General features: G+C 51.4%; 1 protein-coding gene across 1 annotated transcript; it reads left to right on the top strand.

The window, feature by feature from the left end:
* Nucleotides 1–202: 202 nt before the first annotated feature.
* NKX2-5 (NK2 homeobox 5) lies at nucleotides 203–2741 on the top strand. Its single transcript, XM_068534631.1, has 2 exons — nucleotides 203–533; nucleotides 2101–2741. Exons 1-2 carry the CDS (start codon nucleotides 203–205, stop codon nucleotides 2739–2741), a joined length of 972 nt encoding a protein of 323 aa, XP_068390732.1.
* The last annotated feature ends 11168 nt before the right edge of the window (nucleotides 2742–13909 follow it).

Here is a 13909-nt window from a genome sequence, read left to right as displayed (position 1 = left end):
TGGCAGGCTGAGTCCCCCTCCTCTGGCCTGGTCCCGCCTCTCCTGCCCCTTGCGCCCTGCACTACCTGCCGCCCGGCCACATCCCGAGCTGGAAGGCGGGTGCGCGGGCGCGCGGCGGGCACCATGCAGGGAGGCTGCCGGGGGCCGTGGGCAGCGCTGCTCTCTGCCGCCCACCTGGCCCTGTGAAACGCGCGCTGCCACCATGTTCCCCAGCCCCGCGCTCACGCCCACGCCGTTCTCGGTCAAAGACATCCTGAATCTGGAACAGCAGCAGCGCAGCCTGGCCGCCGGCGAGCTCTCCGCGCGCCTGGAGGCCACCCTGGCGCCCGCCTCCTGCATGCTGGCCGCCTTCAAGCCCGAGGCCTACGCGGGGCCGGAGGCCGCAGCGCCCGGCCTCCCCGAGCTGCGCGCCGAGCTGGGCCCCGCGCCCTCGCCCGCCAAGTGCTTGCCTGCCTTCTCAGCCGCCCCCGCCTTCTATCCGCGTGCCTATGGCGACCCCGACCCTGCCAAGGACCCTCGAGCCGATAAGAAAGGTGAGGAAGAAACACAAGCTCCTTCTCCCCTCTGGGGTTGCTTTCGTCCCCAAACCTCGCGGCCAAGAAACTCTGGCTTGGGTAGAGGAGAGGCGAGTGCCTGGGCGGATGGTCGAGCAAAGGGGGCTCCGAATGTGAGAAGCGAGGTTGTCGCCAGGGTCCCCCCCCCCCCCTGGGGTTTAGAGGAAATGCTGGATCGTGACGATCAGAAACAAGAGACAGGAGAGAAATATATATTATACTTTCTTGCGGCCTAACAAAGCCCCAGGCGGCGGCAGCCCTGCTCCTGGATTTGTTATGAAGTTGAAGTTGAGCGATCCGTTTGTGGTAGACAGAACAGAGGGAGAGAGAGAGAGATTCTGTATATCGTTGTGTTTTTTTTTTAATCTCTTGAGGGTCTTTTTGAGGATCTGACGAAAACCGTTAAACAGAAATCAAAATGCTGCACGCCAGACATACTTTTGCGCACAATTGGAGCAGGTCCAGGACCTTCTATAGCCCACCCGTTACCCGGGGTGTCTGGGGCCTTTCCTCCTTTGTGCCCTGAGAGTGGAATGTTTGAGAACAAGGATCTTGAATTTAAAATGGGATACTCCGGACTCTCAAGAATCTGACTTAGCAGCTTTATTTTTCCATAACAATTTTCCCACGCGGCCAGGGCCGAGAGTTTCTCTCCTGGAAAAAGTTAGAAAATGCCGCGCGATGAAAGGCGTGGGGCAATGGAGGAGATGACTGGGGAAGTCGGCCGGATCGCCGTGCGCATCCCGAGGTCCAGGGGGAGGCTTGCCCGCCGGTGGAAAGGGCGCGTCGGGGCCCAACGCGGGGTCCGCAAGAACCCGGGGAGGCCGGGGGCGCTGGCTGAAGGGCCACCGAGAGCCCAGAGGGGCTTTCTGTGATCCTACAAAAGTTTGTCTAGTTGCAGAGGGAAGGTCCCGGGAACAGCTGCCGGAGGGCACGGCAGCTTGAATTGGTCGCTACCGATTCGAATTCAATTGGAATCCAAGGCAGGTTCCAAGGCCGCCTGCCCACCCGCTGCTTTTTGGGCGCTGCACAATCTCCGCAGCAGTTGCACGGGAGCCTTTGATAGATAATCAAACCAACACCTCTTGGCCTTCTGTTTCTTCGGTTCCCGTAATTTTGAGATAGTGTGACCGACCCTGGGGTGAGGCCTAGGTCTCCTTCATTTAACTTCTCAAACCAAAGTAGTCCTAATCTAATTCACCCCAGCGCATCACTTGGCTTTATTTTCTTTGCAACCTGAAGTCGTTAGGTCACTGTCCATCTCTTTCACCAGAATGTGAACCAACCCGAGGGCAGGGACCTGTCTTGTTTTGTTCTCCTGTGCCTAGAGCCGTGCCTGGCACATAGTAGGCAATCAACAAATGTTGACCGTCGAGCGGAAACCGAACAGTCGCGGCGCCCAGTGCAGCCGGCAGAGTGAGCCGCAGTCAAGCTGGGGGCTCCAGGCAGGACGGGGTGGCACCCACTGGGGCTCATCACCCGGCGGGAGCTCGGGTGGTCGGGTCGCCGTGACGCAGCGTCTCTCCGCCTCTCTGTTCCCCCTCAGAGCTGTGCGCGCTGCAGAAGGCGGTGGAGCTGGAGAAGCCTGAGGCGGACAGCGCCGAGCGACCCCGGGCGCGACGGCGGAGGAAGCCGCGCGTGCTCTTCTCGCAGGCGCAGGTCTACGAGCTGGAGCGGCGCTTCAAGCAGCAGAGGTACCTGTCGGCTCCGGAGCGCGACCAGCTGGCCAGCGTGCTGAAGCTGACGTCTACGCAGGTCAAGATCTGGTTCCAGAACCGGCGCTACAAGTGCAAGCGGCAACGGCAGGACCAGACTCTGGAGCTGGTGGGGCTGCCCCCGCCACCGCCGCCGCCAGCGCGCAGGATCGCGGTGCCAGTGTTGGTGCGCGATGGCAAGCCTTGCCTCGGGGACTCGGCGCCCTACGCGCCAGCCTACGGCGTGGGCCTCAACGCCTACGGCTATAACGCCTACCCCGCCTACCCGGGTTACGGTGGCGCGGCCTGCAGCCCTGGCTACAGCTGCACCGCTGCTTACCCCGCCGGGCCGCCCCCGGCGCAGTCGGCTACGGCGGCCGCCAACAACAACTTCGTGAACTTCGGCGTCGGGGACTTGAACGCCGTGCAGAGCCCCGGGATTCCGCAGGGCAACTCAGGAGTGTCCACACTGCACGGTATCCGAGCCTGGTAGGGAAGGGACCGGTCTGGGAAGCCCCCGACCGATCCCACCTCTAAAGAGGGGCACTGACTCTCGGGGAGAGGGAGGGCTCCCGACACGATCCTGCGTCCCTCGGATGTCACATTCACTCCCAGGGAGGCCTCGGAGCTTTACCCGCCCCGTGCGCCTTTGTCCCCACGCGAGGGAGAGTTTGTGGTCGGGTTTACGGAGCTTGCGGTGAGTGATCCCGCAGCCTGGTGCCTTAGCCGTCGCCCCGGGAGTGCCCTCCGAGAGCCCACGGGCATCCCCAGTCTGCCGAACACCGGCCAGTTGGGACTGGGAGCCCGGGCGCGGCAGGCCTAATATCCGGCTGCCTTTCCTCGAACCTGGGCCGGGCGCCCGGGCCCTTGCTGCCTTGCCGCTGCCCCCACCCCCCGTATTTATGTTTTTACCCGTTTCTGTAAGACATGAGAATCTCCTTCCCATTAAAGAGAGTGCGCTGATCCTCCTGTGTGCTTCATTCAGCTTGCGGCGCTTCAGAAACTGAATTTTGGAGGGCAGAGGCAGCCGGCCTTGAGTTGTAGGGACGGGTATTCACTGAGCAAATTGATAATAATGATAAAGACTAACCTGTGCTGGGTCCCATGTTAGGTGCTTTCTGGGATTGCTCATGTAACCTTCAATAATCCGACAAAGGGAGGTCCTATTTTAAAGTTTAGCAGACTGAGGCCTGGAGAGGTTTAATGACTTGCCTGTGAGCAAATAGCCAGTACTGGTAGAAATGAGGTTTGCTTCTGGGTCTCACTTCAGAGACTGAGGACACTGGCCCAGAGGTCCCAACCTCACCTCCTTAACCCTACTATGTACCAGGCACTGTTCCAGGTACTGGGCATTAAATGGAGGGCAAAGGCACCTAAGCCCTATGAGATTGGAAGGCACCAGAACTCATCCTGCTTAGAAGAATGCTGCAGCCCATTTTATAGATGGAAAAGCCCAGAACCAAAACTCTTGTCAAGCTCCTCAGAACTCCCCAGCCCAGCTATACTCAGATACTCCAAATGGAAGTGCCACTGGGGTCCCGTGGCCCGGTGTCACCAGCTGCTTGGCTGGGCAGAGTGCAGAGCCTGGACCACAAAGAGGCGTCTGACGGACCCGTGCTCACCTCCTTCTGTGGCTAGGCCCCATGAATTCACGTAGTCAGGGAACCCTTCTCCCCCATTTGACCGCCTCTCAGCAGTTAACGAATTTTGCACTAGTTCCTACCAACGAATGCTGTTGTACAGATTTTACAGATGAGAAAATTGAGGCTCAGGGAAATCCAGCTAAAAACCTGCTCACTGTGGGAGTTTCTTGCTGCCTTCCCCTGTTTTTTCATCAGTAAAATAAAAATAACAAAAATACTCAGGTCCCGCCAGTCCTCAGGGGCTCGGACCTGACTTCCAAGCTCCTCTACCTCCTCTACCTCCGGCTCATCTACCGCCAGCCTCCAAAGTCAAGAGGAGTTAATTCAATTCTTTAAAAGGGAGGAAAAAGGGAGGGAGTCAGGGGCTTTGCGTTCCTGTGGAATGTGGGTATTTCTGAATTTTGCCTGAAAAGTACAGGCCTGGCTGCCTGGCCCCAGAGCTCTTGGTGGAAGACAAAACATTGCTCCCGGCATATCCTAATTCAGTGCGCCTCTTAGGCTGGGGAAGAGTCCCCAAGCCGGGCCTGGGGCCATCCTTCTGTCGAGCTAGGGACCAAGCAGCTCTGCCAGTGCCTGTACCGTCCTCTATCCCTCAGGCTCTCCCCACTGCCTTTGGGGATAGGGGAAGATGCCAGGAGATTCTAAGTGCTAAGAGCTGAGCTGGACACAGCTTGCGATTCAGGGATGCTGGGGTGTATGCAATCGACTATTGCAGGGTTATGGGCTGTGCTCTGTAAAGAGGTGGGAAAGGCTGCCTCAGAGCATGGCTCGGGGCCCTCGGACTTGAATCTCTCTGCTGTAAAGTCCAAGCCGAGGACTGCGGGGAGGGGAAGTGTTCAGCTCAGCACTTGCACGCCGCCTCCTGAGCCTACGACCCTACTTCGAGCTTTCAGCGCTCTCTGCCCCTCTCCGAGATGCACACCGCGGTCCCATCTCGTGGAAGGGCACCCGGCGGAGGCTGTGCCAGACCACCAGACCAGCTCTTAATTCAGACAGCCCTTTCCTACCGGGCAGCCCCAGCAGGCGGCCTAACTCACACAACCAGGGAATCCTTCGACCTGGAGTTCACCCACATTCTCACCCTTAATTAGTGTCCAGCCCCCCCACCCACCCCCGGGGTCCTGCATGTCCGTGGGCCTTTTTCATCTTACACTCGTCTACAGTAACATTAGAGAGAAAAAAAATTTTTTCACAACGTTATACTGCTACGGTTTTTCTATGATGCCTCCCTCTCCGTCTTTGTCATCCTTCAGGGACCAGCTGAGTGACCCCAAGGTCTCTCACAAACGGATAACAATGGCTGGCTGGCTTTGGGCTCACCGAAAGCCAGGACTCCCGGGCTAAATGCTTACCGGGGTTCTCTAATCTAATCCATCTTAATTTGCAAGCCAGGAAGCTGAGGACCAAAGGTTAAGGTAATGGTCAAGGTCATACATTCCCTAAGCGCGGAACTGGGAAACCCACCGGGCAGAGGCTGAAGGGCGGGGGTGGGGGTGGGCGTGTTTAAGAACCGAGAGCCCGTTCACGTCCCTCTTCAAGATGCAGCGGGACACTGCTCCCCGCCCCGAGCGAGCCTACGCTCTCACCAGTGGGGTGAGGATCTCAGGCTCGGTATCCAGGCTCATTATGGAGTCAACTGTAGTGCGCAGAGCCCTGGCAAGCGGCACACGGCTCTCGCCAGCCGAGGGTGTTGGGTCCGGGAGCCAGGGGGACGAGGGTCTAAGGGTCATTACTACCTTAAACTAACGACGCCCGCCTTCCCATAGCGATCCCTTCGCAAATCAAATCGGCAGTATTTGTTTTGTTTTTCAAGTATTCCATAAACGAAGCGTGCAGAGTGAGAAAATTCAACCAGGACAGAAAAGTGAGAAATGCTGGGGGCCTCCGAGGTGGCAAAGCCCGCGGAGATTAGTGCGGTGCAGGCAGACTCCTCCGCATGCCCGGAGTGCCAGGGGCGCACCTAGGGAAATAGTTATACTTAATAATTTTTTTAAAAAAATCAGCCACCCACCGCGGTTAAAAATTAATGAGATGATAAACCGTGACATTAAAAAGAAAGAAGCTGGCTCCGCAGGCTGGGGTGGAGTGGTTCCCTCAAGAGCAGCGCCGTCCTGCACAAGCCGGCGGACCAGAGCACCGGCTGAGGGTCCCCAGAACAGAGGCGGGCCACCACGCCTCTCCCCTTTCCGCCGAGCTCTTGCCCAGAAGTCCTCTCGCTTCCTAGCGTTATTCCCAGCGAACAGACACAGGTTTGGCCCATTTTATTTTATATAGATTCCCCATTAAATCGATGTCATGCGGTGTATTTCAATACCTGTATTTAAACGAACGCGCAGAACACTCAGGGTTCCCTGGAACTTTACGACTTGACAGCGGCCGGGAACCCTGGCTGCTCCTTGGCAGGCACGCCCTTCATGGGCCTGCCCCTCGCTTCCTCTGGGAGCTATTCCCGGCTCAGGCCGCGCGCGCTCCACTGCGGGAGCCAACAGCCCGGCAGCTCCGGGTCTTGCTGACCTCCCCGCTAGACTGGGCTCATGGAAAAAGGGACCAGTGGCTTAGATTTCATTTATAGCTCATGGAGCTTACTGCGGTACGAGCACTGTCCTAGCTCTTTACAATAAACCCGGGACTTCCCTGGTGGCGCAGTGGTTAAGAGTCCGCCTGTCAATGCAGGGGACACGGGTTGGATCCCTGGTCCAGAAGATCCCGCATGCCGCAGAGCAAGTAAGCCCCTGGGCCACAACTACTGAAGCCTGCGCGCCTAGAGCCCCTGCTCCGCAACAAGAGAAGCCACCGCAATGAGAAGCCCGCGCACCGCAACGAAGAGTAGCCCCCGCTCGTCGCAACTAGAGCAAGCCCGCGAGCAGCAACGAAGACCCAAAAAGTACAATAAACCCATCTAATCCTATTTTACACCTCTGAGTTCTGCTGAGGAAATAGATGAAGAATGAATCTTAGGCCCAAAGAGGAGGAGTAACTTGCCCAAGGTCGCACAGCTGATTAATGCCAGAGCTTGGTTTCAAACCCAGGCAGTCTGATTCCGGAGCCAAGAGCAAGGTAACATCTCATCCCCAGTTCAAAGAGGAGGCACAAAAATGTCTGTCAGCCATCCCACTCCTGGGCGTATACCTGAGAAAACCATAATTCAAAAAGAGACAGGTACCCCAATGTTCATTGCAGCTCTATTTACAATAGCCAGGACAGGGAAGCACCCTAAGTGCCCATCGACAGATGAATGGATAAAGAAAATGTGGCACATATATACAATGGAATATTACTCAGCCATAAAAAGAAACGAAATTGAGTTATTTGTAGTGAGGTGGATGGACCTAGAGTCTGTCATACAGAGTGAAGTAAGTCAGAAAGAGAAAAACGAATACTGTATGCTAACACATATATATGGAAGCTATAAATAAATAAATAAATAAATAGAAAATGGTTCTGAAGAACCTAGGGGCAGGACAGGAATAAAGACGCAGACGCAGATGTAGAGAATGGACTTGAGGACACGGGGAGGGGGAAGGGTAAGCTGGGACTAAGTGAGAGAGTGGCATGGACTTATGTACACTACCAAATGTAAAACAGATAGCTAGTGGGAAGCAGCCAAATAGCACAGGGAGATCAGCTCGGTGCTTTGTGACCACCTAGAGGGGTGGGATAGGGAGGGTGGCAGGGAGACGCAAGAGGGAGGGGATATGGGGATATATGTATACATATAGCTGATTCACTTTGTTATACAGCAGAAACTAATACAACATTGTAAAGCAATTATACTCCAATAAAGATGTTAAAAAATGTCTATCAATTGATTAAAGAGTACAGTAATAATATTAGCTAACAATTCTTCAAAGATTTCTAGGTGCCAGGCATATCAAGCATATGAGGTAAGCACAATTACTTCTCACTGAGGGCAGAAGAGGAGACTGAGGCACACAGAAGTGGCCCACCCCAGATCTCACAGTGGGGAAGCAGGGCAGCTGGGATTCCAGGGGGCCCATCTGTCCTCCTTGCACCACTCTGCTGCTTCTCAGGAGAGCTTACTGCAGAGGTGGGTAGGAAGTGAGCAGGCCTGGTAGGCTGGTCACCCGGAGCCACCACGTACTCCCCACCCTGCTCCAACCCACAGCTGCCAAAGATAACAGTGGGGATTATTGCCTAATATCTGTTCTTGCTTCCTTTGTGCCAGGCACAAGGCTAAGTGCTGAACCTGCAAATCTCATTCTGTCATTTCCCAAGGAGGAAACTGAAACCCAAAGGAGTTAAGGACATTGACTACCAGAGGTCACTCTGGTAGTGTGGCCCGGGGAATCCTAGACAGGAGTCTAGATGGCTCCGCTAGAGCCCTGGCTCTTTGAACCACTCTCAGCAGTTCCCAAACTTGCCTGAAGACATAAACTGCTGGAGGCTAGGACAAACCCAACCAACCCCCTGCCTGCCCCAGCTCCCCTGAATTGGCCTCCCTGGGGACGTTGCCTGCAAAACCGCGTTTGTAAACAGGTGATCCTCATCATCTGGCAAGTTGGAGAACTGCATCTTTCCCAGAGGCCCCAGATCCTTCAGGCTCCTCTCCTGATGGCCTGGGAGAAACTGGAGTCAGATTTCCCCTCTCCAGGCCCTGCTTGTCCATCTCAGGGTCTCTGTGTGTTTGCTGGGATCCAGTGGCTACAGCACAAACCCAGCAGCCTGGGGACCCTGGGAGGGGGGAGGGGGGCAGAGGGAGGGAAAGAGGAGTGGGGGGAGGTTAGGAGAGGTACTCTGGGACCCACTTGTCTTGACCCAGACCACAAAACCACCCCTGTGGCTTATGCAGCCCAGTACCTGCCAGCGCTGCATAGAAGAGAAGATGAATTTGGGGGGACTCTTCAGAGACAGTCTATCTGTTCTGCCCAGATCCTAAGCTCCCCCGTGAAGCCCCACAGGAAGGTGAGTAGGGGCGAACCAGCCTCCATAGGGGTTTACAGGGTGCCAAGCTTTCATCTGGCCCTCTGTCTACAGGAGGCTTAAAAGGTTTTTGTTATTTACCCTGTTCCACACTTAAGAAGCAGCCAAGCTGAATTCTAAAACCAAACCCTCTTCTTTCCAGCACACCCCAGCTAACCCTACCCCACCCAAACTCCAGCCTACAGAAATCTCAATTGCTGCTCTGGCTCACATTAACTCTGCCACTCACCGCAAAGAAGTTTCCTTTGTCCTCAGCTTCTTAGGGGAGGTTTGCCACACAAGCCTGGCACATTCCTGCCTCAGGGTCTTTGCACTGGCTGTTCCCTTTTCTTGGAATGACCTCCCCAGATATCTGCCCGGCTGATGCTTCATCTGTTTCAAGTCTTTACTCAAATGTCACCTTATCATGAGGCTCCTATTTAAAATTGCACCCCCTGTGGAGAAAAGGGAACCCTCCTACACCGTTGGTGGGAATGGAAATTGGTGCAGCCACTATGGAGAACAGTATGGAGGTTCCTCAAAAAACTAAAAATAAAGTTGCCATGTGATCCTACAATCCCACTCCTGGGCATATATCCAGAAAAGACAAAAACTCTAAAAGTCGAAAAGATACATGCACCCCAATGTTTGTAGCAGCACTATTTACAATAGCCAAGACTTGGAAGCAACCTGAATGCATATATATATAATAGAATATTATTCAGCCATAAAAAAGAATGAAATAATGCCATTTGCAGCAACATGGATGGGCCTAGAGGTTATCATACGAAGTGAAGTAAGTCAGACAGAAAGACAAATACCGTATGATATCACTTATATGTGGAATCTAAAAAAATGATACAAATAAACTTATTTACAAAACAGAAATATTCTCACAGACACAGAAAACAAACTTATGGTCACCAAAAGGGATAGCTGGGGGGCAGGAAGGGAGAAATAAATTAGGAATTTGGGATTAACATATACACACTACTATATATAAAATAGATAAACAACAAGGACCTACTGTATAGCACAGGGAACTATATTCAAGATCTTGTAATAAAGTATAGTGGAAATGAATCTGAAAAAGAATGGATATATGTATAACAATCACTTTGTTTGCTAACACAACATTGTAAATCAACTATATTTCAATTAAAAAAAAGAATTAAAACAACTGTAAATACAATATTTATTGACTATAAGATGAATTTATTTTCCTAATTTTTCATTGCACTTTCTTCAAGACAAAGTCCCAGACTAATTTTTCCTTTTTTTTTTTTTTTTTCTATAATTTGTTTTCACATTTTGTACTCTATTTTAAATAGCCTTTTTTTCTGGCTTGAGTTTTCTTTAGAAAATGATCATCCCCTGTTTTGTCTTAGGACAGAACTTTCTCTTGTAGTCTTGTATTTGAAGTTCCTCCTTTCTATCTGGTGAACTCCTACTCATCCATCAAGGTCCATGTCATATGGCCCACCCTTTCTGAGAGCATCCTCCACTGTTAGATAATGAACTTTATAACTTGGTAATCACTGTTGTATCTGATTCATCTCTATGCCCACAGTGCTTAACAAAGAACATGCTACATAGTAGGTGCTCTCATCTGACAAATGAATGATTGAGTAAGTGAATGAATAAAGCCTGCAGGTGGGAAGCAGTACACCCACAGATTCATCATCTCCTGTACTTCTCTTCTGTAACAGTCATGGCATTTGTAAGTCCTGTTGTAATTCTCTCTTCACTGCTAAACTGTGGGCTCCATGTGGGAAAGACAGTGTTTGTGTGCTCACCCTGCACAGAGGCTGATCATAGCAGGCATGTAATAAATGTGCACTGCCTGAATGAACAGATTTATTTATTTTGATTTTCAAGATAAAGAAATGCACTTCTGGAAACAGAATTTTAAAATATGCCTGTTCGCAATTACTCATCACCTTCCCAAACCCCCCCTCCTCTGCTCCTCCCTGGCAGCCGTGAAATTCATTCAATACATACTTACTAAATAGTGCGCAAGGCACTGGGGAACCCCCCAGAGAGTAAGATCCCTGCCATCATGAGTTTCAGTTCTGGTGGGGGGACAGACAATAAACAGATAAATTCATATGTAAGACCATTTGAGATTGTTATCAGTATTGAGAAGAAAATTCAGCTGGGTGATATGACAGAGGGGGCTGGGGGGTGGAGTAGCTAAGGGGGAGGGGGGAGAGGTGTTTTAGACTTTGTGGTCTGGCAAAGCCACGCATTGAAGGCAATGTTTAAGTTTTGAATGTTTAGATGCAGCAGCCATGGGAAGATCTGGGGAAGAGAGTTCAAGGCAGAGGGAGCAGCTTGTGCAAAGGCCCTGAGGTAGGAATGACCTTGGCATGTTCAAGAAACAACAAGTGTGGTCAGAGCTTAGTGAGCACTTGGGTGGTTAAGTGGGTGTGTGGAGGAATATGACATGGGGTTGGAGAGGTCAGCTTCGTAGGCATGGGACAGATTGATTTATTGGTTATAAGTCTCCACTCCCCTGTATAGTATTTCCACCCATACCCAAACTTCTCTGACTCTTGACTTTGAACTTGCCCATGGGAATTGCTTTGATGAATAGATGTTAGCAGATATGACACAGGCAGAGGCGTGACATGTGCTTTCAGGGTGGGGCTTGCTCTCTTGTGTTTCTGCCATCATCATGGGAAGAGACTGCTCTGCCAGCCCACTGGTCCAAGGAGGAAGAGAGACACCTGGACGTGACCTATGGGCCAATCCCCCAACCTCTGCCAAACTCCAGCCAACCCAAAGATGTGTGAACAAGAAAACCTGATGTTTTCAAGCCATTGCATTGGTGGGCAGGGTTGTTTCACAGCATTATTGTGGATGCAGTTAACTAATAGAAGGCCATTGCAGGAGGTGGGAGTGTAGTTCAAGGGTAATGAGAAGCCAGCTGGGGATGCTTCCTTCCACGGCCCGTAGATGGCGTCAGGTGGGCGGCCATGAGGGCAGTTCACTCACTCTATTTGTCCTCCTGTGGGGCACAGAACGTGACTTCATTTCCCCACTACCTTAAAGTTAGCGTGGCCATGTGACTTGTGAGCAGAAGAAATATTAACATGTCACTTCCAGATGAAAAGCTTTAGGAGCCAGAATACTGTTCCATCTGTCATTCTTCCTCTGTCAGGGCAGCCAGTAAATCTCGTCCAATTCCCCAGACTTCGCTCCACTTCCACTGCTCCCAGCTTGGTCCGGGCTACCATATGTCTCACCTGGGTGACCACAGTGGCCTCCAGCTGGTCTCCTCCTTTTCACTCTTGTTCCCTGTGTTAAACAGAATAATGGCCCCCAACGATGTCTGCGTCCTAATCCCCAGAACCTGTGAATGTGCAAAAACAAAAACAAAAAACAACCAAAAAAAGACAACAAAAAGCAAAAACCCTTGCAGATGTGATTAAGTTAAAGGTCTTGAGATGGGGAGGGTATCCTGGATTCTCTGGGTGGGCCCCATGTAATCACGAGGGTCCTTATAAGAGGCCAGACAGCGAGAGTCAGAGGAGACGTGACGATAGTAGCAGAGGTTGCAGCAATGCAGCCAGGAGCCAACGAATGCAGGCAACCTCTAGAAACTAGAAAAAGTAAGGAACAGATTCTCCCTGGAGTTCCCAGAAGGAATGCAGCTCTGCCAACACCTCGATTTTAGGACATCCGACTCCGTTACTGTGAGGTAATAAATTTGTACTGTTTTAAGCCCCTAAGTCTATGGTAATAGAAAACAAATGTACTTCCCTACAGTCTGTTCTCCACTCGGCAGCCAGAGTGATCTATCAAAGACCAGAAATCGGATGCTGTCACTTCCCTGCACAAGGCCCTCCAGGGGTCCGTCCCCCTTGCTTGTAGGGGATTCTGAACTCCTTGCCTGGGCAACTGGCCTTGCCCACCGCTCCAGTCCTGTCGTTCACTCCTGGTCACCAGCTCCTGCCACGTTGGCTTTTCCTCAGCTTCTTCCTACAGATCTCTCCCTTCTGCCCATGATATTCCTCGCTTCACTTGTAGCCTGTATCTCCTCCTCTTCCCACAGGACTCGGCCTGAATGCAGCTTTCCCAGAGAAGAACTTTCTGAGTCCCAGTCTAAACTGGGTGGTCCCGTGCCCTTTATTTTAGCAGCCTTATTACAGTCTGTTGCTACACGTTTGCAGGTACATTGTGTACTGCCTTCCCTTCTAGACTGTAAACACCACAAGGGCAGGGACTTTGCAATCACAGCCAGTACTTACTGAGCAATTACAAAGTGTCAGGATGCACTTGCCACATCATATTGAATCCTCACAATAATTCTGTAGCTGGACACCGTCCTTACCTTTGTTTCATAGATAAGGCCCAGAGTCTTAGTGCACAGGACACCAGGAGCAAGGGGCAGAGCCAGGACTGAACTCAGGACCCAGACAGGCTGGTCCACAGCCCATTCTTTAATTCACTGGACTCTACTACTTCTGTCTGATTCCTCACTACCTGACACACAGTAGGTGCCCAATAAATACGTGGCAAACGAATGCCTGTTATCTAGAGGTGCATCCCAGGGCTGAGAATGTATGTGCCCTTATTAAAAGAGTAGGAATGCTGGACAGAACACAGCTGCATTGGTTAAAAGAAAACACACAGATGAAAAGCAAAAGATGACAACGCCAAACTATTTGGAGGCATCTATGGCCCAAATGCCCTCTGCCACCTTGTCTCCATTAAGTGTAAAGCTCACAAATGTCAAATCACTATGTAGTATACCTGAAACAAACATAATATTGTAAGTCAACTATATTTTAATTTTTTAAAAAGGTGTAATCCTGCGATAAACCATAATGGAAAAGAATATAAAAAAGAATATGTATATGTATATATATGTATAGGTATATACATATACATACACATATAACTGAATCATTTTGCTGTACAACAGAAACTAACACAACATTGTAAATCAACTATACTTCAATTAAAAAAAAATTTTTTTTAAGTGTAAAGCTCAAGGAGTTTCATCTTGTTAGAACTGAAACCAAGCCGCTCCTTAAAAGTGTTTACAGACAAGGAGAGAGCCACCCAGCCTCACTGGAGAATGATGGCTTTC

The sequence above is a fragment of the Eschrichtius robustus genome, chromosome 2 (genome assembly GCF_028021215.1).
Source record: "Eschrichtius robustus isolate mEscRob2 chromosome 2, mEscRob2.pri, whole genome shotgun sequence".
NCBI lineage: Eukaryota > Metazoa > Chordata > Mammalia > Artiodactyla > Eschrichtiidae > Eschrichtius > Eschrichtius robustus.
The sequence above is the reverse complement of the archived record's forward strand: the minus strand, read 5'-3'. Positions and strand labels throughout refer to the sequence as shown.

Bases quoted from the DNA above. Each gene is read 5' to 3' on its own strand.
- NKX2-5 (XM_068534631.1), top strand. From the start codon at position 203: ATGTTCCCCAGCCCCGCGCTCACGCCCACGCCGTTCTCGGTCAAAGAC. The intron at 534-2,100 runs GTGAGGAAGAAA...GTTCCCCCTCAG, and splicing joins CCCTCGAGCCGATAAGAAAG to AGCTGTGCGCGCTGCAGAAG.